The 14310-nt window shown below is 41.9% G+C and overlaps 1 protein-coding gene across 1 annotated transcript; it reads right to left on the reverse strand.

The window, feature by feature from the left end:
- Positions 1 to 865: 865 nt before the first annotated feature.
- On the reverse strand, positions 866 to 5324 carry PMAIP1 (phorbol-12-myristate-13-acetate-induced protein 1). The gene is made up of 2 exons (XM_057527382.1): positions 5098 to 5324; positions 866 to 2547 (listed from the first exon to the last, which is right to left on the reverse strand). Exons 1-2 carry the CDS (start codon positions 5153 to 5155, stop codon positions 2441 to 2443), a joined length of 165 nt encoding a protein of 54 aa, XP_057383365.1. The 5' UTR covers positions 5156 to 5324; the 3' UTR covers positions 866 to 2440.
- Between the last annotated feature and the right edge of the window lie 8986 nt (positions 5325 to 14310).

Raw genomic sequence — 14310 nt, forward strand, 5'->3', positions numbered from 1 at the left:
TAAATAAATAAATAAAATTAAAAAAAAAAAAAGAAAAGAAAACAATTCTCATACCTGAAGATTGTGAAGTGTGCCTTAGCCTTCCTGTGTGATGCCTTATACAGTATAAAAGAGCATCAAGGGTACTTTAGCAAAACTAATTAACACCAGCGGCTCAATTCTGGTTATGCAAACAGGCCTAGGGACACGGCCACGGACAAAAGTTCCTCTTCCAGTGACCCTCACATCAAATCACACATTGACCCCACCCTTTATGAAGCCCATCTCCCCTCCTGCTCCAGTTCTATAGCTGTCATCTCCCGTTCACCTTCCTCCCCCTTCCCCTCTCTCACCATTTAAGGGAGGCCATTTACATCCCAGGACTTCAGTAGACTCAGAGGGCAGGGGTGGGGTGGTGATGTGGATCTTAGATCAAGGCTACAAATTAGGGGTATCTTTTGAGTTCTCACACTCAAACAGGAAGGCCACTTGCACCACACCTACTTCTGCACATGACCAGCTTCAGATGAAGCAATACTTGCTGCTCGCGGTACCACTAATTAGATCACGACTCTCTGTAGGCTACTTTAAATAAATCACTCTCTGGGCATCAACCTCAGGTATGCAGCAGCACTCAAGACCTATGCCTGGCATTAATTTCCTATGTTTCACTACTTCCTTTCCCAATTAAAGTGTAAGTCCCTTGACAGCAGAAATCACGTCAAATTGCCCTGCATTCCCCACTCCCACACAGAACTGGAACGAAGATGGTTTGGTCAAAAGGTAACTGCTGATGGAAGTCAGTTAAAATATTCTGGTTTCATAATGAACACTCAGTAGCTTACGTGATGAAAAAATAAACACACAGAAAAGAATGGTGGTAATTTTTAATAGTTTACAGCTAAAGTATCAAATTTTATATGTATATGTATATATATATATATGTATAAATACAGTTACAGACCATAAATATCCACATGGCAAAATACTTGCCACTAGGCAGACGCCCCCCCCCAAAAAAAAATCTTTGCAACTAAATAAACTAACAGCTTAAGTAATACTGAAGATAAACAGATGCTGAGGTAATTTTTCATCTAAAGTGACTACAGCCTATATTAAAACATTCTTACTGTAAGAGTTCAAGTAGTTATGAAACCCTTGTCACAAAACCCCAAAATGCAACTTTAATATACAGTTTCAAACTAGACAAAAAATAGTTTAATTATAAATAGGTAAAATAAATAAGATTATTCCTGCTGAAATTCAATCATGACAGTATTATTTCTTTTTTTATATATCTGGGGACTTTGTTGATAGCCTGGCCAAAAAAACAATAGAATTCATGAAACCTTTCTCAAAAACTACATATTACTCTAATGCCATATATATATATATATATATATATATATATATATATATCTTCAGATGGATATATGTATATGTATATAAATGGGATTTTCATTCTGGATGAGCAATCTGTTCCTTTAAAAATATATATATGTATCCCAAATATGAAAACATGCTTAATTTCTCTTAAAAGATCACTCTTATACAATGCACGCTGACTAGTATGAGAAGGGACATTTTACAGATTTTAGAAACTTCTTTAGAAACACATTTATTTTCTTACCAACAGTTATGTTAGAATATTTGTTTTACTAAGTTATAATTACAGCAGTAAAAAAAAAAGTCTGTCACTTATTTTTCATTATTCCCGGTTATGCAAAAATCCCCATGCTTCTTAATCTTTTAATATTCAACCTGCAAGAATTCCACTGGCACCAAGTAACACTTCAAATTTTTTCAAAGCATATAATTTCCCAGTTAAGGCCCATAGGATCACATTTAATAAAAGCTCATCTGAACAGAAGCCATACATTTTGAGTAAAAAGAAACTATCAAATTAGTTTATATTTTGTAGTGACCTATGAAATCAACATTCACTATGACATTCAGTGTTCTCAGAAAAAAATTTTACTTTTAACAAGATAATATATATAAACCAAAGATAATACATTGTTCTGGAGTTGTCATCCAAAAGTAGAAACAAACATTGAACATGTTCTGTTTCTTGGCCCCTGCCCATAGTCTAATCGTTTGTCAACTCCTCATACACTGGGCAGCAACCTTTAGCAAAAATACTAGAACAAGTCTCTAAGCAAAACCAAAATGTATAAATAATTAATTTCCTATTTTCAAAGCTCTTCCATTCTTGTTTTAAAATAAACAAAGTGTTTTTTTAATGTTCTCACATCCCAGTCGATGACTTCTGGAAAACCTCCAACAACAATTCATTTTTGATGTATCCATCTTCGTTTCCGAGGGCATCTGAAAGCAAGTGAGAGCTCTTTCACGTTGTTCATCTCCAATACAAGGCAGTCTCTCCTCTAATTGATGAAATTTGCACTTACTGGGGAATCTTCCGATTGAAAGGAGTCTCTTCATTCGAAAGCTTCTAAAGTCAGGTTCCCGAGCGGAAGAGTTTGGATATCAAATTCAGAAGTTTCTGCCGGAAATTCAGTTTGTCTCCAATTCTCCGGAACTGAATGGCACATTCAACTTCAGGATCTGAAGAGGAAAGCAAAACATCAAAGTTACACTGACAACACTGCAAACTGCAACCAGCAAGAATTAATACGCCCATCCCAGGGACGAGTTGAGTATTTATCCCATGAAGCATTATCTTAACTTTATGTATACCTGTTTTCTGAATGTGAGAAAGGCTACTTCACACACACACACACACACACACACACACGCACATGCACACAGGCACGCACGATGTAAACGAACACGTGGTGACTCTAAACAACAAAAAAAAGTTAAGGCAAGAATAAAGACATTTACTTTGCAATCTTTTTTTTTTTTTTTTAAAGCATCCTGGATGAGGCAAATGTTATCTTACTTTCAAAATACAGACATTTATGTCATACACCACAAAGAGAAAGTGAGTCTTTGCCAGCCTCAGGTGATGTCATCCTTTTCTTTCCCATGTAAGATTGGTTAGGGAAATAAAAGTCAAATTCTAAACTCTTTTATGTTATTTTCCAGTACAATTTATTTTGTAAATGGCAATAGCTCTGATTATGCCCTCATAATAGGTAAATCTAAATGTATTCTTATCCTCATTTAAACAACTCTGAAATTTTCTCATGAAAGACTCATAAAATCTTATTCCAAAATTAAGTCCACATTTTCTAAAATAACTTAAAATTTACATCTTACTCTAAACCAAATTCTTCCCAATCGGTACCAATCCATTGCCTCTATGGAAATGAGTGAAGCACAAAACAAACTAATGTTTAATTCACATGTTTACTATTTTTTATGATTAAGGTATTGCAATAAACTGAATATTAGGGAAAAGTAATGTTTATAATCTAATTTCTAAGTAAACTTTTAAGGTAAATGAAGTTAACACCAAACCTATACTGATCCATAATTACAATTTTCTTGTATATTTCAAAGAGCAATTCAGCTTCTTTTTGGTACACTTCAATATCATGATTATGATCACTAAAAATCATTATGACTACAAATTAAAATCTGATTTATTTTGTAAACAGACCCTGCAAATACCCTATTCAGGCTCAAAATAAATTAAAACTGTAAATATATACTAAAGTGGATGTTTAAACCTACATTTTAACCAATTTCTCTTTTTACAAGAGCTGGGTTAAATTTTTGTAATTCCTAAAAGAAAAAAAAAAAATTCATAATCCCTAACAAGTTCTTTTCAGTGAGTGGGATATATTAACATACAATCCTAAAAAAACAATTATCATTCAGGCTACCATTTTAGAAGCCCTGAATTGTAAGAGAAAAAATTATCCCTCTCATCAAAAAAAAAAAAAAGAAAAGAAAAGAAAATAGCACCTAGTTGCTTCCTTAATCTTTTTTGTTACATCTATAAATGTAACCATGTGTGGTGATGGATGTTAACTTATTATGGTAATCATGTCACAATATACACATATACCAAATCATTATGTCATACACCAAAAACTAATACAGTGTTATATGTCACTTATATCTCAATTTTTTTTACAGGTCTTACTATCTAATCAAGTTTAAGAGGGACATTTTTGCTGTCCCTTATTAATGGGGACTAAGTTGGATCGTGAGGGTTATGCGGTTTTTCGCAACACAGCCAGAACTCTCGAACTTCACGAAAGGTAGACAAAGCTTTTTCCCTCCCAAACAAGAGCTAGAGTGAGCAGCCCGGTGCCAATTTCGCCATGGTCACATTGGCAATGCACCACTTCCTTTGCACGCCCCATGGGCTCTATAAAATTACACTAAGTTTAAAAGGGGCCTAATACCGTCTGATGTAACAGCAGTATGAACCACACAGATTTCCAGCCCACGGTCTTAACTTGCCTTCTTTGCTACCGACCTGAAGTTATTCGATGGGGCTACATGTGATGGGGAAGGGCGTTGGAATGGATGGATTAAAAAACATTGCGGACAAACTCCTGTTCTCCTCCTATCCCAATTCTGTAACTAATTAGGGATTGTTAAAATGTTATACTTTTAACAAAGAAGCAAGACTGTCTAGGCTTCTGACCTCGGTGTTCCTTGCGGGGCCTCCGTAACCCTCCAACAGTCCTTTGTGGAAAAGCTGTGATCGTACCAAGCGTCATTACCGCTTTTGTTGGTGAAACAGAGGGAGCAGAGCTGGGCACTCACCAGAGCCTGGACTCCGGAGGAAGCGGGCCTGTCTCAGGAAGCGCCGGGAGGCCGTGGCTCCCGGAGCCTCTCTCGGCCCCGGCCCCACCTGCCGTGACAATTACTTTCTCCGCGTGGCTGTAGCCCGTACTTGCGCTTTTTCTCCCCGTGGCCCCGGGACAGGGCAAGTGGGGATGGAAGGCGGCTTTTGGCATCCGCTCAAACGCAGCTGCATCCCGATCCCAAACCCGGCTCCCTCCCCCGCCTTCTCCGCGGTCCGGGGTTAAACCCCCGAAGAACTTCCTGGAGGCGTCCCTAAAGCACGTGCAAGGGAGCAGACCGGGCCCGACTCTGAGACCCTGAGCAGACGGGCTGACCCTGGCCCGACCAAGACCTCGACCCCGGCCCCCGCCTCGCCCAGGATCTCCGCGAGCCCCAGGTGCTCCCTACCTGCCGGGGCCCGCGTCGGGCTCTGCTGAGCGCTCTTACGAGCCCTCCTTCCAGGCATCTCTGGAAGCAGCCGCCGGGAACTGTGCTGCAGAATCCGGGAACTCAGTCCTCCAACCCTGGCACTTGGGTCTGCAGGACTCGGGCTGCGCGCGGGGCGGACGGGCCGGAGCTGGAGACTCCACACTGTGCACCACCAGGAAAGTCGGAGGTGTGGGCGCCCGCCGCTGCCCGCGCTCCGATCAGATGGGGACTTCCCGGTGACGTAGCGAAACTTGACGCCGGGCCCGCCCCTGTCCCCGCCCCGCGGGCCACCGCGCCGGGAAGGAGCGGGCGTCCGGGCCGGGCCCGCGGGGAACCCCGCGCCGCGCCGCGCCGCGCGACCTGCCGGGACCCGCTGGCGACCCGCGGCGGCGCCGATCGGCGGGGTGGGGACCCGGCCCGGCCCCTACACTACTTTCTTGACCAACGGGTCAGCTGCAGGCGCGGCGGGGTCTAGGAGTCGCGAGCGGAGAAAGGTTCTCCTAGCGGGAAAGTTGGGGACGGAGAGGCCTGGAGCTTCGTCCCTATCATAAACGGGCAATTAGAGACTTTCGTAAACAAACTCCGGAAAGAGTTCGGGAAAGGACACTTTTCAGACTCGGAGAGCGTGGGAAGTTCCAGGGAAGTGAAACGAAGAGAACACTTAATAACAATAGAAATGGTGCCGGAAGCCAAGGGAGAAAAGTACCAGATTGAAACTGAAACTGCTGGGAAGTTAACTGTAAATTGAAACCCTGCAGCTTGGGAGCAAACACTGTTTGGACTTGGGGAAGGGGGGCGGGGGGAGAGAGAAGGAAAGTGGATGGGAGAAGTGGCCAGTTCTCCGCCCGGGTGAGGGCTGTGATTTTGAAAGAAGAGCATATTCCCCCCTGGGTAGGTCTCATTGCTCGTTCCACATGCTTAGTAACACAAAAAATAGTAGGTCATCATGTAGACAACTTTCAGATGCCCCCGTGGAGGGAGGAACGAGGTATTTGGGAATTTGAAGTTATTTGCCCGATGTTTGTCTGGCCCTTGAATAATTCCATTATTCTAAAGAGAAGGAGTCAATTCGGGCTAGGCAACAGACACTGAGGGCTTCGTGCTGAGGGCTTCCTCAGACATTTTCTCACTCTGTCCTCAGAACAACCCGACCAAGAGGACATTCTTACCATCGTGGCCACTTTGCAGGTGTGAAAACTGAGGTTTATAGAGATGGAGCTGCGCAAGCTCACACAGGCAGAGAGCAGTGGCAGGATCTGAACCCAGGCAGGCCCATACTGAGCAAGACCTCTTACCCTCTATGGCCTTCCCAGGAATCACAGTTTCTTAGAAAATGAGCGTTCTTTTTTCATCTGAGCTATATAATGCAGAGGTTGCACATTGGTTGCTGAGAGCTGCGTGGCCTCCTGGAAGGTTTTGGTTCGGTTCACAGTATTGGCCTTGTGAAAATCTGAATTGGTTACCAACATTTAAACATTGAAAGACTGCATTACAAGCTGGGATTTCTGGCGTTCTTTGGGAAATCATTAGCTCAAAACCCAAGATTCGTTTTCCGAACGTGCGGAGCCGGCTAGAAGCGAGGACGCGGCGGCTGCCCTTAGACTTCGGGCAGAGCTCTTTGGTTGGCCACACTCCCTGCTGTTTGTTTTTCTCATTTACATTATCTGGCCCCAGTAGGCATTTGAACTTGTTTATTTACCTTAAATCACTCAATCAACACAAACCTGCAGGTATTTGTGGCTTGGTCCTGCAGAAATACAGACAATGCTGTAAGCGTGGAACAAAACTACTCTTGAATTTAAGCAACTTAGTTTTGAATGTGGTAAACACATAGGGTTTAAGAGTGGACAAAATTCAGGAGTTACCACCACATGTCACAGGAAGCCCAGCAGAGATTCCGCCTAGAAAGCTGTTGTCTTGAACCCGGTGTCCCAAAACCATTCTCAAGGCTCATTTTGACTGACAATACTTAAGTAACACCATTAGCTTCTTGATTGGATAAATTAGTAAACTTCTCATCAAACCATGCACCCTGAAATGCAATATATACATTCAACGAAAGAAAAACAAATCATATCATGTTTACCCACAAAGGGTGTGTCAATCTTGACCTCTAACATTATCATTAGGAAAGGTCATTAGCCACGTGACCCATACTTGATGCAAACCTTAGGCAAGTTGTGACTTTTAGGGAATTGCAAATTTAACTCCCTGGAAGGAAAAGGGAGGAGAGAAGATTAGAAGGTGCGCTTCAGAGATGGGTCAAATCAGCCATTTATGGAGGACTTGTTAAGATTTTGAATTTGAGATGGTCCATAAACTCTTTTTCAGATCTAACATTATATTAAGAGAATTAGAAGCTGTGTGTGAAAAGGCTTTCTTAACTATTTGGACCCAGAGAATGACAAAATAATGATTTATCATGAAGCATTAGAATCCCCTGTTATTTCATTTTTTTTTAAAGGACTGGTGAAGACAATTTTTAAAACTATTACCAGGTTTTAGTTTTCATGGACAAGTTCGAAAATGACAGTGCAAATCTGGCCACATCTGTGTTGTCACTTAGAGTGTTAAAAAAATTACTAAAAACAAAACAAAACAAAATAGTAGACATGATTACTAATAGAATAGTCATTCATCTCTTTCATGCAGAAAATAAGATTTGGTAGGAAATGAGGATATGAGCGATGGATGAGGGGGAATTTAAAGGAAGCCTTTGACAAAATGTATAGGCTGTAGGCCTGAGTCTGTTTATTCTGATAAAAGGGGACTTGGTTTTTTCCTGTATAGCATGTTTGTTAACATGAAATCAGCCTCATGCATTGATCATTTCAATCTCTATTTTAAGACAGACACTGTGGTGGGTTCTGGGGAGACAATGCTTCCTACCCCCATGGAACCTACCTTGAAGAGACCAGTACCACGCAAATTCAGTGTGCCTAAGAATCACTTGAGTATCTTGGTCAAATACACATCTGATTGCGGAGATCTGGCTGGGCTTGAGATTCTGCATCTTAAACTCGGTGATCCTTCTGGTCTATAGATACCACTTTGAGGAGCAAGTCTAGAGGACAATACAGGTAAGTATACAGGCAGGTGCAAAAAGGTGTACATCAGGGCTGTGCCAGGGAAATTATGGCAGACTGTGGGACTGCCTGGGAGGGCAATTAAGCAGGAAAGGCCTCTCCATAGAGACCCAAGGCATAAATAGGAGTTGGCCAAGCAGTGAGGCCAAAGGGAAGAAGTATGTTCCTTGCAGAGACTGAAGAGCAGTTGGGGGGTGGGGAGGGAGAAGCCACCTGAGGAGTTTGCGCATTATTGTGGGGACAATGGGGGCACCACTGAAGGTTTTAAGCACGTGGGTGATATGATCAAACTCTAGAAAGTTCACTCTGGCTGCAGCGTGACTAGATTAACCAAGCTAAGACCGGAGACAGTGTGACTGATCAAGATATACATTATGGTAATTCTCATACAAGATGGTAGTGTCAGCAAAGACAGTCCCTGTTTCAACCCTGTCTTTATTAAAATTCCCACATTTCCTGACTAGAATAGGACCAAATTCTATCAGAGCAAGACTTGATATTTGTCAGTGTAATTGACATTTTCACCTATGTTAGTTTCCTAAGGCTGTCATAACAAAGTACCACAAATTGAGCGGTTTAAAACAATAGAAATGTATTCCCACACAGTTCAGGAGGCTAGAAGTTTGAAATCAAATTTGGTGTCCACAGAGCTGTGCTCTCTCTGAAGCCTATAGGGGAGAAATCCTAGCCTCTTCTAACTACTGCTGGTTGCCAGTAATCCTTGGCAATCTTTGACTTTTAGATGCATCACCCCTATCTCTGCCTCCGTCTTTTTATGGCCTTCTCCCCTGTGTGTCTGTGTCCAAATTTCCCTCTTCTTATATAAACATCAATCATTGGATTAGGGCTCACCCCAATCTAGTATGACCTAATTTTACATCTGCAAAGATCCTATTTCCAAATGAAGTCACATTCACAGGTTGGAGGACGAGGGGGAAATGGAGGATTAGGACTTCAGCATATCTTTCTGAGAGAGACACCGTTCAACCCCTGACATCCCCCTTTATCAACTGCCTTATAAAAAAGTTCTATACATATTTTTTTTCATCCTGTTTGCAATTTGCACATTTACAAATCAAAAGGACTTTAGTAAACTTGACAATGGATTTGAAGCAGCCTGAAATAAAGGTCAAAAGCAATATAGATAAGATAAGAAATAAAATGACGTCTGAGGGAACAGGTTTAGAACATCCGTCAGGCACAGAAAGCGTGTGTACCCCACCACACATTCTTAGTTGAAGATTGTGGTGTGACACCTCACCCCTCATCCACCCCCCACCCCTAGGCTTCCCACTCACAAAGCCAAACAAGTTTTCAAGAAATGCTTTGATGGAGCTTGAAAGTAAATATAATTTCTATTAGTGCAACTTATAAAATATGGAAAACAGAGGAAAAACCTTTTTTAATTTCCCAAGGTTTCTGTTCTTTATTTTATTCTCCTCTGTTTACTAATTCTTTTCTGGATTTTGTTTTTTTTTTTTTTTTTTTTTTGGATTATCACAGATAATGATCATCAAGCATGTTTGTACTTTTTTTAACTGCAAGAAACAGGCAGTGGAACGGTTCAACAAGCATCAGCGGAATGATGGAAATAGGTCAGGACTACCTATACATTTGTTATCTGAATTTTTGATTTTCAACAAGTAAGTAAATCCAACTAGTTTAGAGCATTTCATTGAAGAAGCTATTAGTAAATGCTATGTTAATTAGAATGCAGAATATCTAATGATAAACAAAATGATTTTTAGGTTGTCAATGAGTAACTACTAGGAAGGTAATTCAGTCTTGTGTAAGAGTTAGAAAGCAATGATTGTCCAAGTGTAATCTGTGCAAATATAACCTCAGAATCAATTGATGAGCTTATTTAAAATGCAGACCTGCCTGACCTCAGGTTAGTGAATCACAATCTGTGGGGTCCTAGCCTGGAAACACACATTTTAACAAACTTCTATGATAATGTTGGTACACTAATGGAGAGGATGAAAAGGCACTTGAGAAGTGATATTTGACCTCAAGTAGCTTACACTCTAGTGAAAAAAATAAAATATATATGAATTAGTAGCAAATAATTGAAAATGGATTATAATTTATTGTGCAATTATGTGACATGAAAATATTTTTACAAAATAGCTAAGTGAAAATAATTTGTGCTTTGTATACTTTCCCGGTTTAGTGTTGTAGTTCACAATTTAAACAATTTAGATAGGGGAAGAAAAAGGAAAAGACCTCTTAATTATCATCAGGAGACAAAAGAAACCTGCACCTTCAGGATAAATACGCTTAGGAAAAAAGGATAAAAACAATAATAATACATACACAACTGACCCAGAGCTTATACCCTGTGAATGGGGCAGAGGCAGAGCTGAAATGCATGGTAATCATGATCCAGAAGAGGCAGAAGAGGTAAAACAAAGACACAGTTGGTAAGAAGAGGGAAACAGGGAATTAGAAGATGTCTTGAGCATCCGGAAGCTTTGAGCATTACTGATGCAAGCAGAATTGTTATCCAGCTGTGTGGATAATCAATAGTTGCTTCCTCTGGAAGGGGATACAATTTCACGCTGCGTAGACTTGGAAAATGAGGGAGGCTGAATTCTTAATTACCCTCATTCGTGCCTAATCTAATCTAACTGCACCCACAAAGTGGATTGAGTATCACTGATACAGAACTGTCAGCCTTGGATTCCCGTTAGCGGGAATGCTTCTGACTGGGACTCCCCTGGCCGTCCTCCTCAAACTCTCAGTTTGCTTCCTGCTTTTGAGCCTTTGCCCTTGCCCTTGACTCTGCCTAGAATGCTTTCTCCTGATCTTTCCTTGTCTAGATCCTTCTGGCTACACAAGTCTCAGAACAAATGCTATATTCTCAGAAAGCACCCCCTGACTGTCCTGTCTCAAATTGCCCGTCCCTACCCTCCAAAGGACTATCTACCATGAAATCGACTGTGTTTAGTTGACTGACTTGTTTATCATCTACTTCCCCTTTTGAAGTCAAACTCCATGTGAGCTCAGACCTTATAGGCTTGTTCTCCACTATCCCCAGTGCCTGGACCCATGGGGCTAGTCACAGAGCAGATGAGAACACCAAAGCTGAAGGAGGTTAAGTTGTTTGCCTAAATTCACAGCGCTAATAAGTAAACTAGTCACCACTGTAATCCAAACCTTCTTAATCTACACCTAGTTCATCACAGTCATTGGTTGATAAGAAAGCTTGACCATGAATCAGAAGAGATCACAAACACTGGGCATTTAAATTCTGCCTCTTGTTTTTCTATTAAAGTATTTCTCTTTAACAGTAAACCTCCAGGGACTTCCCTGGCTGTCCAGTGGTTAGGACTCCCCGCTTCCACTGCAGGGGGCTTGGGTTCGATCCCTGGTCAGGGAACTAAGATCCTGCAAGCCACGCAGTGCGGCCAAAAACAAACAAACAAACAAAAAACAAAAAAACAATCAACCTCCATATCTAAAAGTTTAGACGCTCAGAGGGAGAGGCTAGAATGAGCACCCTTAGGAATTAACGCCGTCCCAAGCTTTCTACTGTTCCTCTTGCTTCTCTTGGCCCTCCTGGGTCCCGTTTGCTGCTCCCCATCCTGGAGCAGGCCATTGCAAGCTCACCGACTCATGCCTTTCCCCCTACACAGTCTCCAGCATTCTCACAGCCCGTTCTCAGAGATTTCGTCCCTGCACCACCCACATTCCAAACCTCAGCGTGGAATTTCCCCACATCCACTTCCATGTTCTCAAACTTCAAATTTGTATGGTTCAAAAGTGAACTCAGAGAGCATCCACTCAACCTCCAGATTTGAAGTCTCCATGCACAGCACCATCCCCGAGACCCCCTCCAGATGTTCAAGCAGGAGACCCGGGACCCCCCGTCCTCCCCTCCCTCTATAGCACTTTCACGGCCAATCTATATGAAGTCATCCTGAACGCCCCTGGAGGCTCTTCCTTGCTCTCCACATTCTGGGCCAGTCCCTCCTGCACCTGGGCCACAGCAGGGCTCCTCCCTGGCCTTCCCCTCCACACTTGCCCCTCTTTCACCTATACTCACTGCAGCCAGCCTGACTTTCTTTAATGCTAATTTTCCCTTGTCTCTTTTTTAAATCTTTCTATCCATTGTCCACACTGCCTCCAGAGTGGTCAGATTTTTATTTTCAAAAGATAGAATTCCTTCTCTGCTCTAAAGTCTTTTGGGGGTCTCCAGATGCCCCTAGAGTCAAATCAAATATGAAAAACCACGTGCCACCCTAAGTGTCCATCGACAGATGAATGGATAAAGGAGATGTGGCACATATATACAATGGAATATTACTCAGCCATAAAAAGAAACGAAATTGAGTTATTTGTAGTGAGGTGGATGGACCTAGAGTCTGTCATACAGAGTGAAGTAAGTCAGAAAGAAAAACAAATGCCATATGCTAACACATATATATGGAATCTAAAAAAAAAAAAAAAAAAGGATTCTGAAGAACCTAGGGGCAGGACAGGAATAAAGATGCAGATGTAGAGAATGCACTTGAGGACATGGGGAGCGGGAAGGGTAAGCTGGGACGAAGTGAGAGAGTAGCATGGACATATATACACTACCAAATGTAAAATAGATAGCTAGTGGGAAGCAGCCGCATAGCACAGGGAGATCAGCTCGGTGCTTTGTGACCACCTAGAGGGGTGGGATAGGGAGGGTGGGAGGGAGACGCAAGAGGGAGGAGATATGGGGATATATGCATACGTATAGCTGATTCACTTTGTTATAAAGCAGAAACTAACACACCATTGTAAAGCAATTATACTCCAATAAAGATGTTAAAAAAAAAAAAAAACGTGCCAGAGCCGAAGGGAAAAAAGGGAGTGAGTGTTTGTTCATTGGTTCTTATTCCCAGATAGGACAGGGGAGGGGAGCTATCCTTGTGAGGAAGAGGACAGATGGGAATGTGTGTGTGTGTGTGTGTGTGTGTGTGTGTGAGAGAGAGAGAGAGAGAGAGAGAGAGAGAGAGAGAGAAAATGAGATAGAGAGGTGGCCACAGTGAAACCAGCAGCCCCGCCACCCTGATGTTCTTAGCAAGACAAAGAGTGAGAAAGAAGAGCCATTAGAAGTCATAAGAGATTTCAGATTAGACACCACATCAGTATTCTAAAATAGCCTTCTGATAGTCCAACAATAACTGCATAGAAAATACAATGTTTTAAAAATACCACCCATTTCTAATACAAAAAAATATATTATAAATGCACTCCCCAAGGCATATGCAAAATCTGAATGGAGAATCCTGGTTGTGTCCTGAAGGACTTGAAGGAAGAGCTACTCCTGGATGAGAGGATCCTGTCCAATGACTCTGCGAATGTGACACAGTGCCAGTTAAAGTCCCAGGGAGATTTCTTGAGGAATGTACCAAATTGAGAACTAGCCCTTTCATTTATTAAAATATTCTAAAGCAGATGTAAAGACAAAAGTATGACGACCAATAGGTGAACAGAGCAAAGAGTTAAAGATACAGGCCTCAAAACAGGTGAGAATAAATTATATGATGGAGCTGGTATTTCAATTCAATGGAAACAAGGTAGATTACTCCATAAACAGTTGTAAGGTGATTGACTATACATCCATGAAAAAAAAAAAAGTCTGATTCCTATCTCATTATCTGCATCAAAACGAACTCCAAAGGGTTCACAGGTTTAAATATAAATATTGGACACATTAAAAAGTACTTGAAGTAATCATGGGTGAACAGTTCCATAATCTTAGAATTGGATTGAGCTGTGAATACCAAGTCCCAAGGACACATATGATTTCCTAGAAATGCAAAACTTTGGGTCAGTAAAATAACACTATGAACAAAGTCAGTAGACAACAGAACTCCTGAAGAACAAAGGCTGAGGTTGGACCAGGGTCTGATCCAGGGTCTGCAGCAGAGGTGACAGAAGCACCACGGCACTGGCCCTTCCTCAGATCCCTCTTTTTTGAATGTGTGGAGGGACTGATCTGATTCTAGCACGCCTCTCCCTCCCTCTCCCCCTTCCCATCTCCTAGGTATGATGCAAGGCCCAGAGAAGGCTGGAGTAAAGCCTTAGAGAAAGTTTCACGGCACCCCTGGGAGTTAGGTATCCGTCC

The sequence above is a fragment of the Balaenoptera acutorostrata genome, chromosome 13 (assembly GCF_949987535.1).
Source record: "Balaenoptera acutorostrata chromosome 13, mBalAcu1.1, whole genome shotgun sequence".
NCBI classification, from domain to species: Eukaryota; Metazoa; Chordata; class Mammalia; order Artiodactyla; family Balaenopteridae; genus Balaenoptera; species Balaenoptera acutorostrata.

Excerpts from the sequence above, each read along its gene's own strand:
- PMAIP1 (XM_057527382.1), bottom strand. The coding sequence starts at position 5,155 with ATGCCTGGAAGGAGGGCTCGTAAGAGCGCTCAGCAGAGCCCGACGCGG. Across the intron at positions 2,548-5,097 it reads CCCGACGCGGGCCCCGGCAG|ATCCTGAAGTTGAATGTGCC; the intron begins GTAGGGAGCACC and ends TTTCCTCTTCAG.